Below are 16,085 nucleotides of genomic sequence, written 5' to 3'. Positions count from 1 at the left end.
CGATACCGTGTTAAATATAATCAAATGACGCCTCCATTTTGAGTGATTGTCTCCCATTTCATGACCGACGCGCCCCAGGCAAGCGCCCGTACAACCTGTACCTGGATTCAGTGGCAGAGCCACTGAATCCAGAATGACCATGACAACGCGATCAACTATGTGAACCGCGTTACAAAATTATACAATGCAATAAGGCAAAAGGGTTTAAAAACACATCAGTTTTTTGTGTTTTATTTTAAGTTTATACATTTTACAATTGAAATAAAACAATTAAAACATGTTTTAATTTAAAAAAATAATGAAAATTTCAAAATTTAATTTAGTATTGTAGATTTTAAACATGATGTTAAACATAGACCTACATACGTTACATTTTCTGAATGTTCAATATCCACATCTTCATATTCATTATCACTTTCCAATAAGAATCTTACTTGAAAAAATATAAAAATTTAAATTGATAAAAAAATGCTTTTTTACTAAAACACGACCACTTTCAACTGCAGGTAAATTTACAATGAATAAAATAAAAGGCGAACAACTGGCGAGCGCCACACGTGTTAGTCAAAAATAGAACACTACACGTCGAGAAAGCGAGCTGGACTCGGGTTAGTGGAAATTGGAACACATTATGTGTGCGAGATGGTCACGCTCAAAGGCATTAAGTGTTTAAATACCCTTATTTTTGTTATACATAAAAAATATTTTACTAAAGTATAGTTTTTGAATGGTCAAAATGAGACTTGAAAATTAAAAACAAAGGTCTGACACTTTGCCATCAGCGCAGAGACAATCATGCGATTCAAGGCAAGCACACGAGAGACGATCAGAGATTCGAGATGAACACACGGGAGAAATGATCTGAGATTCGAGACCAACAAAAGAGACATGATTAGGAAATTCGAGATAAGAACATAACATACGATAAAGACGGCAACAACCTGATTCAGCGGCAGAGACGTCATTTTAGCTTTTTCCAGGAGGATGGGAGGGAGGGGGGGTGAAAGTAGGTCAGTCAGTTGTCGTTTTTTTAATACTTCGATTTCATTAAGATTTGTACAATTTCATCAAATTTCATAAATTTATCTAGGCAAAATGGGAACAAATGTTACCCCTCCCCTCTAATGACGTTCCTGTTTATAATCCACGCCAAAAGTAAAAAATTCGCTACCGCAGTGAAAAAGCTCGGTTATCTAGTATCCATATTAAGACTTTTTATAACAATATTACAACTTACAATAAGTGGGAATCAGATAAATCATATCTAAACCGAATTTTTACCAATAGGAGAGCGCAAAAAACAATTATCCCTTCTCAGAAGTCAAAAATCCACGTCAAAAGCAATAAAATCGTGCCGTCGTCGACACAATTTTATTGCTTTTTATATGAATTTTTGACTTAATAATTGAATTGAAGTAATAATTATTTTTGCGCCCTCCTAATGACCAAAATATTTAACATATGTACTTTGGCCAATACTCTCATATTAAAAGTCCGTAGTAATATCGGTAAGGATAGCTATCATATTTTTTAAAAAGTGTAATATCAAAGTGCAGACAAACTATTGAGTAATATGCGAGATGCGACATCTATCTGTACTTCTTCCGTAAGATATAAGTTGACTTTGTATTTTGTACTTGATATAATAAAATACATAAAACTGTATTAGTTTTAGAACTTTCATTAGGTTAGGTTTGAGTTTAAACAGCAAATAGCCGTTTCACAACAATAAAATTGCGATTCATTAATATTTTAGATCAAAATATAAGTACATATTATAATTAATTTAGAACCATTGACAATATTTCGCTTTTAGTAAAAATTGTACGAATTAATTAAATAAGCTATTAAATAAACTTTCCGGCGTCTATTTTGACTTTAAGGCTAACCCTCATTCGATCTCAAAGCCGATATCTTTGACTTATTGAATTAAAATAACTAAAAACAATAAATTTATTCTCCATCTCGATAAATAATTCGGCAAACAGGCATATAAAAACAATTTACTACTGCGAGTGAGGGTGTTCAACTTTCAATATAACAAAAAACAATTTGTGTAAAAGCCTGCAGCAGCCTGAACGACTGAAATGTAGCGTAACTAATATTACACCAAAATTTTATAAACTTTCAAAACTTATTTAAAACAAAGGTTCACGATAATAATACTTAGTAAAAGTTTTTTATTGTTTTAGTGTTACTGTATGTGATATCAAATTAATCATTATTTGGGTCGCGAAACAGACTATTAATTAATCTGGGTCGCAGCTCAAAAATATTAAAATACATATAGCATGTATTTTTGGCGTTTTTTTTATATTTTCGGTAGTAAAAATACGCAATATATGTTTAAAATGTTGTCGATACTAATATATGCTTTTTAATATCACTTGTTCATTTCGTAAATTACAAAATAATAAAATATTGATTTTAGTTATTTTATTTTTTTTAAGTACGTTTTGATTTTGCAATTATTAAATACGTCAGTCGGTTTGATGCGTGATAGCGTTTCTATTCGAAAAAGTAGCGCTTCGCTTAGCGGCGCTGCAGTCGGCGTTCATGGCCGCTTCGAGTCGCGTTACGACCGCCGGTCGCTCGCGTCTCTCGTCAGTCGCGCGGCGCTCCGCCGTCGGACAGCGGCGGACGTACGGGTGGCGGGTTTAGCGGTCAGTGTCGTGTGCGTGTTGTGCGTCTGTGTTCGGTGTCGGTGTCGGTGTCGGTGTAGGATCGATGGTGTACGCCGATCAACAAGTCGCACGTGGCGGCCGGTGATGTTCGGGTGATGTTATGTCCGGCGCGAGCGGCGCCATGCCGGCGCAAGAGGAGCAACCGCAACAGCAGCAGCTGCAGCCCCACAGGAGCAACTCGCTCGACTTGCTCAACTTCGAGGAGAAGCGGCAGCTCATCGCGAGTTCGCTGTCGCTCACAGACTTCCAAGCGACCCAGCCGCAGCAGTTGACGAACAACGGCAAGGAGCTGCAGGACGACAGGCCGCCGAGGGAGCACCCGGGTCAGTCGGCAATACGAACATAACCTCTCCGCTCGCTTACGCGCCAGCGCCAGCGCCGTACAGTCGAACCGGCCGTTATTTACCTTTTGAAACGTTTCCATCAATTTTGACGTCGGGCTGTGCATTGTATTGCGCAATATAACGAACGGCATTTTCAAATCAGCTGTTTATTATATTTTCAAATATATTGCGCAATCCGCAATAATCAATACCTATTTCTGTTTCCTTTTTTCTCGGATTAATTAAATATATTTTTTATTTCATTTTTCTGATAAAATTTTATTTACAAGGCTAAACATGTTTATTTATATATGTATATGAATTCAGAAGATGAGAATCTTCTGCATACAGAGTAATGGGTCCTTTCTAATTTTTATAATCCCGACTCCCGGGATTCACATTCCAAAAACTGTGACGAGAAAACATAATGATGTTGTAATGTCGACTATTTATATATTGATAATATTATTCCGTTATAAATCTCAAATTCTTTCTCAAACACACAATCAACTTGGATATACCAATGGTTGTCACATTTTTACAAAAAAATATGAAATTAAATTACGAAAAACAGATAAATTTAGATACTCGTTTGAACCCAAACGGTTCGCTTACAACAGCGTTTTGCTACATAACTACGATTTAAAATTTGGTTAAAAGTTGGTCGGAACAGTGAAAACCCCATGATTAATTTTGCAATGAATCGATTTAAAAATGTGATTTTCATTTGTATATTAATAAATAAAATCTATAAATGAATGAATAAATATTTTTTAGAATAAATTTGAACCCCAATTACGAGATAATACCAACAATTCTAAAAATGAGCCATTTCGGCTCATATGGAATATTACATATATAAAAAATTAAGGTAACTAACCTTTGGGTGTGACTTTGCTGCCAGTAAGACACAAGTGGAAACTAGTGAGAATTTTATTAGATTATACTACATTTTGCGACAAACTATGATAGGCGAAAACGGGGATTTTGTGGCCTTACAGTGCTATTTGTCTTCCGGTGATATATTGTTTCCCTTGACCATTTCGTAACAAATAAATATTCATTCAATGCACCAGGGAATCCTTGCGTGTTATTTATGGGGAACCCTTTGTATGATCTCACTATTGTCTAGTTTATCCTTATTGATTAAATAATTATTTTTGGTTACTCCACAAACGAGGGCCTGTCTGTGTGGCACCCCACAAAAATAAAAATAAATAATTGGTTAAAAACAGATTGAATCATTTTATATTTTTTATTCAATGGTCGATAAAGTCATTTAAACAATTTCTATTCGTTTTTGTAATTATATAATCTTAGTGATCGTTATCTTATTAAACATATTTTTTGCCTTAAAGCAATAGAAAGCTCAATTAGCATCAAGTTATATGGCTTTAGATTAGAAAGGTCAACAATATAATATCTAAATCATCTTCGTTGCCATTATTTCGCAATTACTCGTTTTAAATGTAATAAAACTAATTGAAATTAGTGTTTGCGACTTGTTAATAACAAATATTTATCAGAATCGGCCGTGCCGATTGAGATTTTGGGCGGTTTAGGGCCATTTATATATGGATTTAAACCGTGGACAGTGAATTTGTGTTACCAGTTAAGCTAAATTTTCACCAGTAAATGTATATTTCTACTAACAAAAATATTTAAGGCTCGTATTATTTATGATTGTAATTATAGTTTATATTAAAAGGTCAGAATACATCGGCCAGAATAAATATTAGATGGTCAGAATTTATATTAATTAATTGGAATTTACATTAAATGGTTAGAATTTAAATTGGACTGGTCAGAGTTTATATTAAACTGTAAGAATTATTTTGATGGATAGTCAAAATCAATTTTTTCAGTCAGTATTAATTAGGTAGATATAGTCTTTTTAAACTTAACAATATAGTATTTTTCTCTCCCAAATCGTCGCAATTGTCAGAGGTCGAGTATAGGAATAGATGATTCACTTTTCTCATCAAAAAGTATATATGCGCGATTCTGTACTCACGACACTTCCTTTCGTAATACACTTTCACCGACCTGTAACAAACAGTAGTTTAGCCTTTTTTATATTTTACTTAAAATATTTTAGTTATTTTATTTGTAATAAAAATAAATAATGCTGTGATCGACATCTGAAATGTCTTAATTATTATGCTAATTTTTTTACATGATTTATTTATTTTTACCTAATCTATAGCTGGTTGTTGTAATTTACACAAGCGTTGTTTTCATTAGTGTTAAAAATAAAATAATAAAATATTTGTGTATAAATGTGTAATTACGATACATATGTATATATTTCGTCGTCTTGTCGACCCCTGGTATATGATAATGATAATGCTTTTGAATTGTGCAATTTATTAGTAGGTACCTAGCTAATTTTATTTTATAAAATATTGCGCAATATATGTTTTGTAAAACAATATGTACCAAGTTCTTTAATATACAGTTTATTCTAAACTTAAACTATTTTAAAACAATATGTTGACCTGTTGCTTCAATCAGAAGTGTATGGGATTTTTAATATAGGTAGTTGTCAAGTTGAATCTTGATGGGAGATGAGTCATAAAAGATGAAGCAATAATATACAATTCTAGGAAATTCTCTTATCGTTCCTATTCCTTTATAAACTGTGTTTTTGGTCAAGCTTTTCTAAAACATGTATGAACAATTTTGATAAGAGATAACGTGACTTTGTTTACATTTTAAATATATTGCGCAATATAATATATCATATACGAGATTACGTTTTTACGTACGATTGTCGATTTGTTTTATTGCGCAATATAATTTTATTTTAAAGTTTAGAGCGGTGACTTGTATACGATTTCTTAGATCGAGTTGAATCTTGATGTAGATGATTCATAAAACTCGAAGCAATAATAATACGGAATTCTAAGAAATTTGATCAATAACTTATACTACACTGAATGTTGAACTGAGCTGTGTTTTCGCGTTTTGTTATGATCTTATACACTTCGTTTATATGCAAAATAAAAATATATTAAATCTTCATTTAGTAGAATCTCGTTCTGTATCAGATGTAAATATTTTTATAATAATTATATTTACATGTCTTAAAAATTGAGAAGCTCTGGCGTAGTAAAGGCATCAGGCGCGGCTCTGACATGCGTTTGAAACGGACGTCATTCTTCAATGCTTCTACAAATGCTTAATTTTGTATTATACATCCACACATGCACAATGCTATGTATTCATAACATAATAATGTATTGAATTACATCATTTCTCGACCGTTGATTCACTTATAGCTCGTTTAATGTATATTATTTTTATAAGACCGATTGTTGTATTTTTTATCTTTCAAACGCCACTTAATTCTCCCACCTTTTATTTATCAACAGGTGCAATAATTACGGCGTAATTTGCATCAGGCGCATGCACACTAAAGCTGATGCAAATTTTGTATTTCATTTTTACACCAAGAATTTCCTTATTTATATTAATAATTCGTTATTATATTGTGGAGCCATAAAATAAGCTATTAATGGGCTACGAATAGTTTATATTATAGTTTACGATCATAAAAGGCAGTGTAACATTTTTTATTATTGCTAGTCTTTTCGAGTGTCTGCCGGAGTCTGCCTGTGTCTGCTCTTATGTATTCAGGACTGCAAAGCTTGCTCACCAATCACAATCATGCAGCGATCATTCAGCCAATCGCTGCACTCCCTTCTTAAAATACCGAAATAAGTATACGTCTTTAGAAAAGGACATTTGCTTGATGGATATCTCCGAGGTGATTGGCGTTACGGAAATATTTTAGCGTAACGGTGCTATTTGTCTTCCGGTGATATATTGTTTCCCATGACCGTTTCGTAACAAAGGAATATCCTTGCGTGTTATTTATGAAGGAACCCTATAGCTATAGCTCTAGTCATAACGAGAGCCTTTGTGTAATCGCACTATTATTAAATAGTCGGTCCCCATAAACGGTATTCTTTGTGGTCCCCACAGAAGATTTGCGTTGCATGATAGTTGTGTAGAATATTTATTTCGGCACTCTGATAACGTGCCTCATAGCGTACTTATACAACATTTACTATTATAAACTTGAATAAAAATGCAGCGGCCCAATCTGTGTCTAATTGCCACTCGTTATCATAGTTAGATATTCGACAACATTGCACTTGTCATTCCGCATTCAACCTGTTTATCAATTTAATATGGTGATCAATCTTTCACTGTTTTATGGTAACACAGATAGTTATATATTTACATATACTTCAGTTATATATTTACATACATATAAAACTGAATTGAGTAGTAAAACGTGTTCAAATAAATTATTTAAACACTCTAATACAAAAAAGTAGTAAAATAAATCAAAGCAATAATATGTTAAGAATCACTGATTTCTTTATAATGTAGTATAAATGCAATATTAAATAATAATAAATAAATAGTGAACGAATTTTTTTAGTATACTTCCAAGTGTATACTAACAAAACATTCTCTAGACACGTTTCACGTCATCCTTCGCTTAAAGACAGAGAGTACGCGATCTGCGTCGCGTCGCTTGGTACTCCATCTAGCGATTATTAGGGCTGTCTCCTGTTCACCCCTACTGCCATCAGCTTTTTTATACTTAATTCGTGTTAAATAAATGCTTTATACATTTCGTCAAAAGATCTTATTTGAATTTTGCGACCCAAAAAAAGTTTCTTTCATAATTTACGCACCACTGGTTAATGGTCCCCATACTTAATAAAAACATTTTAACAATTTTTAAATTGAATAAAAAAAGTATTTCATTATAAATAGATTAAAAAAATATGAAGGAAATGCATGAACTTATCTAATATATTCTCTATAGTCAGTCACTTATGTATTTTAACATATTTGATTCCCATAAAAGGTTCTTGCCTTGGAGGTCTAATTTTATTATTATTATGCAAAATAAGACTTTTAATTTGTGGTAATTTTTCAGGAAAAACGTAAAATTTCTCACTGCGTTTTTATTCAAATATGATATGTGCTCAAAAAAAGTTACACTATACCTACTAATATATATATTACAATATAAATTATACACTGTCATTATCTGATTAGTTATGTCAATATATACTTTATCGATTATTTGATAACGTTGCTGTTTATATGTAGAAAAAAACAGCAAACACTTCTACCATAATATATAAAATTGACAGATATCAATTAAAAAAAATGATAACTATCAATTTTACGTTCCCACGTTGTACCCAAATACAATATAATGATATTTAGTCCAAGGACGTTCTGCTAAAATTAAGAAACGCTTTCTAAGAATTGAAATGAAGTATAATGCACTTTTTTAAACCCAAAGCAAATTTATAAATGTTGTTATTCAAGCATTAATATAACGATATAGGACTTACTACATAACATTTTATATCTCAGTTAAATATTACAAAAATAATATTATATAAACCCTTCGATTGTATAAAATATTGTTTTCAAATTCGTTATGCAATATATTTTATTTTTTAATTGCAGTTTCATAGTTTAAAAAATATAATTAAGAGTTTTTTTTATCCAGTTTCACATGTAAAATTAAGTATGAGTTTAATTGCCCCTCAAACATTTATTTTTTAGGGTTAATTTTTTTGTCTCCCTCATTCGTGAAACATATGTTTTATTGTATCTATTTATAAAAAAACATTACAGCAAAAACATTAAAACTGGCCCGTAGCCGTATAGTGTGAACGCTCACTTATACGCATGATCTTCTTGAGTTGAAAAAATTACATCACCTTTTAGACCCTCTTCATAATTCAACGTAATATAGTGGATAGAATGACATACTCGAATTAAAAAATATATGCAAATTAGATAAACCATATTGAATAGTAACACACAGTAGCGCATTGCTGTGTGATGATAAATAAAACAATAGGAGTGTCTTATTGTTATTGTTAACACTGCCTTGTCACATGCACAAATGTTTATATTTTGCGATAAGCTGGTTTAAGAAAAATAAGTTCTAACTGAGCCTTTTGATTTGTTTTCGTGATTAAAGTGTCCTTTGTTATCACACATATTTTTACTGTTATACGGAGGATAATGATTCGGCTGTCCGAAGATCTGGCACTAAAATTCGTTGCAGATTACAATCCTTGTTATTATTATTGGTACAATAATGGTAAATAAATAAATAGCACATTACCGTAATTGCATACAATAGAAAGTAGCATGTGTCTGAGGTGGAGAATAAATATTACGCATGTGGTTTATTAACTCTCTCGCGTCTCGTTTACTGGCACACAACGTATATTTATTGTACAGTATACGACGTATATACTGTGATACATTCGCAGTGTTTGTGTATGTATGTGTATTGCTGAAGAAATTGGGTCGTTCGAGACGAAATCTCTGCTGAAGATTTGGCGGAGGGATGCGGTTTGAGCGGAATTTGGGAATTGGATGAAATGTAAATGCTTGAACACTTCCTTGTAGTTCAATATCGGTTTATATGTATCGACTAGTAGAACAATTAACGTTTTGCAGGGCTTTTTAGTTTAATATTTCAGTGAATAACTGTAAGAATATTCAGTAAATATGTTATTTTATTGCTAATTAGGTTCACAGAATAACAAAATAATTAGTATTTCTCATTTATCGATGAATGAGAGATTGATCCAAATTTTTGACTCGCCTATAACTGCAGCATTATGTCACGATGATACAGCATTTACATTAAAAATTGACTCTTGTTTCGCTTAGACTGCCAAAGTATGCTTAAATCATTGATCCATTTTTTTTTTGTTGAGCAGCAAATGTTAAATGAAATGCTAATCGTAATACCTAGAGTCGGTCATAAAACTTATTGTCAAACGATGTTTTTGGAGTTGTAATCGAAAATACATGTCTCTTTTATCACTACCTGCTCTGGATGTAGCTGTGAATTAATCACTTAAACCACTACTTGTTTTCTAAACCGCAGTGGTTGTGAATCTTTTACAAATTTGCTATAAATCGTATGTTAAAATATTATTATAACAAATAAAAAAAACATTCTATTCAAAGCACGCAACTATGAAGAAGTCTGTTTTAAAAATATGTGATATATTTTTAATTTAGTCTTCGCTTATAATTATTGGAAAATTCACAAAATTTCCTAATGTAAAATAGATTTACAATTATACTATTTTAATTATATTTCCTTCCTGAGAGTAACTAAACAAATTATTTTTAGATACTGCCATCTAACCACGAATGTTATTAGTGTTTCTCATTTCTCGATAATTAAGAAATTGCTGCAAATTTCGTTAGAATTCGCAAGATTTGTACATATGAAAAAATATATTAATATTATTACAGAATATATTTTTATATACCGAAAATCTTTCACTGATTTACTGATATCATTAACAATGCTTCAATTAAAATATTAACGATCGCGAAGGATAGTAAAACATTTATTAAAACATACAGCACATGATTATTACGTTATTAATTTACTTTAACGGACACTTTCCATCATATGATCTTTTATCTCTTATCGTATGATTTATATAGTATTTACACAAAAACACTTTTCAGTCACTTAGCCGTCGAAGGAATCCTTGCTAAAGACTTTTATATTATCATTTTTAAGTCACTGAAGTTTACATTTTTTGTTGACCGGCGTTTAAGGATGTCGGTACGAAATGTCTGCTAATCGCAATTCCTAGAGTTGGTCATAAAACTTATATTGAAAAACGATGTTAATCGAAATTCCCTGTCTTTTTTCTCAGTACTTGCTCTGAATACAGCTGATTTATACCACTACTTTTCAAAACTCCATCAGTTATCAACTATTAAAAATATTAATGTAAATTGGATTTTTAAAATGTAATATTTTAATGATAATCATAATTCTCGAGAAATGGGAAATCAAAATTTTGTAGTTTCTCGAGATATTCTTGAAAATAATTACTACTTTATTAATATTTTGTACAAAAATAAAAATCTGTCACACTTATTGTTATGTAAAACATATTCTTTTTTTATTGTTAAGTTAGGTTAGAAGTTAAATTCTCGGTTAAAATAATATCAAATGGCAATTTTATAGATATAGTTTTAACAGTGCCTTTTTAACCATTACTGGCTATTTTTGAACACGATGTTAATTGCTATAAATCTATATAATTGTGTGTTATAAATAAATAAGCATACCAAATTGGGGTTATGTCTAATTTTATTAGTGTTGACAAACTCTTTAATAATTAAATTTATTTTAACCTTTTTTTAAATAAAATTTAAAATTAGTTTTGGCCACAGTGTTAATTATTACAAGTTATGATAAATATAAATAACTAAGGGATTTTTTTTATTAATTATATTAGCATTGGTGCATTCTTTAAATATTTTCTATATTTATTATTGTTATTTATATATGTTTTTTGACAGCAGAAAACATTTTGGAAATGTTTTACGTTTATCTACAAAATTTAACCAACCGGTTAATAATGTTAAGCGAATTCAGTTAAAACCGGTTTCGCGAAGGCACATGTAACGCGCAATATGTATGATATTATTGTTTATTTATTTTGTCGGTTATTTCGGAAATTACCAACAAAATGCAATTATGTTTAATTTGAGGTGTTTATCGTCTCAATTACATAGACATTTTCGCCGAAACGCGTCTTCAACGTATATTTATCTATTTTTATTTTCTTGCTTTGTATTAACAGCTTAACGCCAAAGCGCTTTGTGCAAAAATATAATTTGGACAAAAATACAAGCTTTGGAATATATTGTATTTTTTTACCACCTTTTTGTACCTGTCGATTATTTTTGTTTAATTATTATGACATTGTAGCATAAAATTGTCGACGAGAGAAGCATAATCATGTCAATTAAATTGCTTATTATTATTTATTTTATATCCAAGGATATGCATATCAGTTCTTAAGATTTTTTAGCTGTAATATGGCTATAAACCTTGATGGTTGGTTTGAATTGTGCCAATCCACTTGGATCAATGAATTTAAGATTTTAACTTGATAATTGGTAGTACCTTGTCAATTTATTAAAATGGACGTGTTGCAACTGGCATAATTTTTTTAATAAAAAAGATTATGTTCTATTTTGTTTTTATCAAAGACAAAAATGAAACACGAGCTTACAAAATTATTAAATATTTTCCTTATACTTATTTAATATAATTTGCAGCAGACGTTCTTTAAAATATCAAATCGTTATTGTGCTTCGTATGCAAGAACATCTAACATTCACAATAAATAGTAATATAAAAGGATCTAGAATAGTCAAAATTTACTTTTATTAATTTTTTTTATATAGGAAGCTTATAGAATGTTACCAAATTAAATTACCTTTACGTGTATACTAATCGAAATGATAAAAAAAATGTGCGTGTAATGATACATCGGACTCCACGCATTAATCGATCATAGTTTTTAGCCGCCGTTCATTATTATCATACCGTTTTTTACACATAGGTATGAGAGATGCGATTATGTAATCTGGCGCCAGAGATTTAACAGTCTGCTTATTTTTTTGTTTGTAACCATCGCTCAATAGATGGTAAATGTGAATTAACGGCAGGCAACAATTGGAATGCGTATGCGCGTATTTATAATATTTGGCGTTTAAATATTTACGCAAAATTTATTTTTTCAACAAACGCTTACATAAGCGATATGCCGAATGTCATAATTTAGCGTTATCTTGAATAATAAATTATACCATGGTATACTGGTGACCGCATTCGTTGTAACAGTGTGTTATACACATACTTAGAATGTAATATTTAGTAGTCGTTGACGATTTAGACAACAAAAATCAAACCAACAGATCAAAGTCGTTGTTAAAACTTTGCAATTATGAACGGGGGTATCCAATATAATAACATTCGACGTTGCATTGACTGAAGAAACCGCTGCTTCTCTCTTCACGTCAACCCTGGTACAGTAAGAAGACCAAAATCAAGACTTGAACACGACTTGTTCTAAAAGGGCGCAATATGTATCTATAAGATTCAGAATTGTTGCAAATTTAATAGTTATTTATTATACAAATAAAAATAACCGCGTTACCGCAAGGTCATCACATCCTAAATATTAGTTTGAATTAGGTGAAATATTGCTCATTTTCAGATTGAGTTGTTTCTTGATACTTAAGTAAATAAGTAAAACATTCGCTAAAGCATCGATTCGACGAAAGATGGATTTTCTGTGTTTGAGATAAATTAGTGCGAAATTCCGTCGGATTTCTTGGCAGAGAATCGCGTATTCTTAGAACCTCTTTATTGCGTCCTCTATCTGCGAGCCTCGCCTTGACATTTCGCCCCGTGAATGCTTTGTATTTTCACGTTCACGTGGTGCAATTAATCTCTTCATTCATGCCTCGGGCTTTCGACACTCGTTCATTACATTTTTATTAGCATTCGCGAGATGTCTTTTTATACGCTATTCTGGGTGCACTTGCCAAGAGCATTTTTAGAACATATTTGAGTTTCTCTGTATTTTCGGAAAGTATTTTTATGAAGTTGAAAGTTGAAAACATATTAATGGGATCAATCTAATTTTTGTTATGCTTCGTTGTAATAAGATTGTTGGGTTCATTTTCCTTTGAACAAGTGACTCACTGTTTTCTCAGAGTGAATCATGCACTTGGGTTATTTTTAAAGATGATCTAAAAAATGTGCGGTCCGAGAATTGGGTTCGAGACAAGTAGCGCTTATCGTTTTTATGATATATTTCATTTGCCAATCGTTTTGGTATATATGTACATAAATATAAATGTAAATTTATTGCATCATAAATCGTTTACGGAGTATTATGTTGAGAAATCGTTTTTGAATCATTACTAATGTGCATGTAAGTTTATATATATTCCTTAAACTTTGGAAGTACAAAGACATGTATCCCATACCCAAAATGGATTTACCATTACAGTCCAAAGGCATCTATGTCATTACCAATATATTTTCTATTGTTTGAAGCCATTTTAAATGACTTGATAATACAACTTCCAGTATTTTATTTCATTAGTTACTCAGAAATACATTACGGTAAAAGATTTTGTAATTCCTAACCATTTTACCTGGAATTGCTAAATTGCTAAAGCATCCATCGATGGACGCATTTGTTTTGTGTCGATCTTTAATGTATTTCACGATGCAACAGTACCTTATTGTATCAAGAGTATCAAGATAACATTATCGATTCATCGCATCGTTCATGAGTGTCATAGAGAGTCGCGATCGCGTCCCTTATTCTTGCGACAATTGCGGCCAGTATGCCAGCACTCCTATTGCACGAGCCATCCAGCTTCTCAACGAGCTTTCCAAACATACGGATGTTTTCGGCTATGGCTATGAGGAATCAGAAATAAATATATGGGGTATTGCTAATCTATTTTAGGTGTGCACCATACCAGCTTTTTTAAAATGTTAAATTGTTTAATGACCATCATGACACATTGGAGAAATATGTCAAGTAATGATAATAAGATATGTAATAAAAAAATGTTTTTTGCCCGATGTTTTTTGATAAATGTCCGATATCTATATATGTATAATATAGGCTAATTTAAATAAATTAGTCATTATTAGTAGGTTATTTCATATACGCCCACTGCCTCTTATAGTTACTCTCGGCTATTTTATTATTAAAATACTTCTTTCAAATACACGCCAAATGCTAATTAATTAAAACTTTCTTTTAATGTAATTCAAACAGTAAAATTTGCTTATTTTTCGCGCACTGTTCGTTTTAAAACTTATCTCACTGTCAAATTGTCCAAGTTTGTCAAAGTAAAAATTTCGCTCCCACGTTCATTATTACTTTTTCTACTGTATTACTCACTCTCACGGTTGTTTTTGTCCGTTTCGCAATTTTAATCGAAACGCGAACTGTACAAAATCGTGTAAAAAACTTAAATATTTACTATGCATAATTGCCGTTAACATTCTTTGTTTATGCCCTTTATTTATTTTCTAAATATATATATGCAGGACTAAATTAATTATAAATAAATTAACCGCGATCGAATTATTGTATATATAAATAACTTGTAACTTCATAAAAATTTGCGAATTGTACCTATTTTTGAGATAAGCCCTAAACAATAATAAATAACATTTTGTTTCGTTTTGAATTTTGCGAATTTCGGTCTTAGTAGATACCACCGATAAACATTCTATTCACAAATGATTTTCAAAAGCATTTTTTTGTTGAGAAGAAGCGTCTTTTTGTCTCGCATTTCAAAACAAAATAAAAGCGCATAAAGAACCATGAATTTTGAAGCGGCACTAATCACTCGCGTATATTTAGAAAAAACAACTACAAATTGATTCATTCTGAAATTTTTTCAAATTTCATTGAAGATAGTATAAACGAATATTTTACAAATATTCGATCAATTATTCAAATATTCATATAGTTGAAAATCGGGCGAATAATTCGAATATGTAGATTTATATAAACAAGGGTTTATATGGCAATAAACCATCTTTGTAAATTAAACATATTTTTGTTATAGCCTTAGTGTCAGGGGTGCTTAAACTTTGTTGTTATTTATTTTTTATAAAACTATTAAGATCGTATATTAGTTATAGTGCGTCCGTGGGCTCCATGCGTTTCCAAAGCGGAAGAACTCTTCTGATGCATTGGATTCCAAAGTGTAAATGTCAGTAAAAGTGTTTGAGAATGTGATCGTTGGTTGCCTGCGTTTTCGTATTTATACCTACATAGGAGATTTTGTTTTCAGCCCCTTTCGGTGGAACGGCCAAATACAAAAATGCGGTCAGTGCGTGAATCATACACAATTGAAAATTCTTGCATTAATTACTACACAGATTATGATTTATAATCAATGTTCGTCCTTTCACGGTCGATTCGGTCAATTTGCGCCCTTTCGAGTGCGATGAACCCGTCTCGTGCGGAAAAGTTGAAAATTGACAATTTCCGCGTGACGAACGGAAGCGAAAGGGATTCGTACCGGCGAGTTTGTCCCGGTGCGAAGCCATATATATGTACATATATGTGGGTATAATATACATAGTATACATATGTCCCGTACGTGGGTTTTTCAATCCCGTCAGATTATGCGCGATCTTGCG

General features: G+C 31.5%; 1 protein-coding gene across 11 annotated transcripts in view; it reads left to right on the top strand.

Annotated features, from left to right (window-relative positions):
- Positions 1 to 16,085, top strand: part of LOC148235498 (phosphatase and actin regulator 2) — a 309,559-nt gene that overhangs the window by 29,895 nt on the left and 263,579 nt on the right. For 9 of the 11 annotated variants that reach the window (XM_088187115.1, XM_088187111.1, XM_088187110.1 and 6 more), the window contains exon 1: positions 2,607 to 3,007. The exons of the other annotated variants lie outside the window; for them this stretch is intronic. In XM_088187115.1, the coding sequence (XP_088043241.1) occupies positions 2,785 to 3,007 (223 nt within the window). In that variant the 5' untranslated portion in view covers positions 2,607 to 2,784. Of the gene's footprint in view, positions 1 to 2,606; positions 3,008 to 16,085 lie in introns of those variants that run through there. 11 annotated transcript variants of the gene reach the window in all.

This window comes from Plectrocnemia conspersa, unplaced genomic scaffold (genome assembly GCF_051122295.1).
Source record: "Plectrocnemia conspersa isolate PC_06_02 unplaced genomic scaffold, ASM5112229v1 ptg000005l, whole genome shotgun sequence".
NCBI lineage: Eukaryota > Metazoa > Arthropoda > Insecta > Trichoptera > Polycentropodidae > Plectrocnemia > Plectrocnemia conspersa.
The sequence above is the reverse complement of the archived record's forward strand: the minus strand, read 5'-3'. Positions and strand labels throughout refer to the sequence as shown.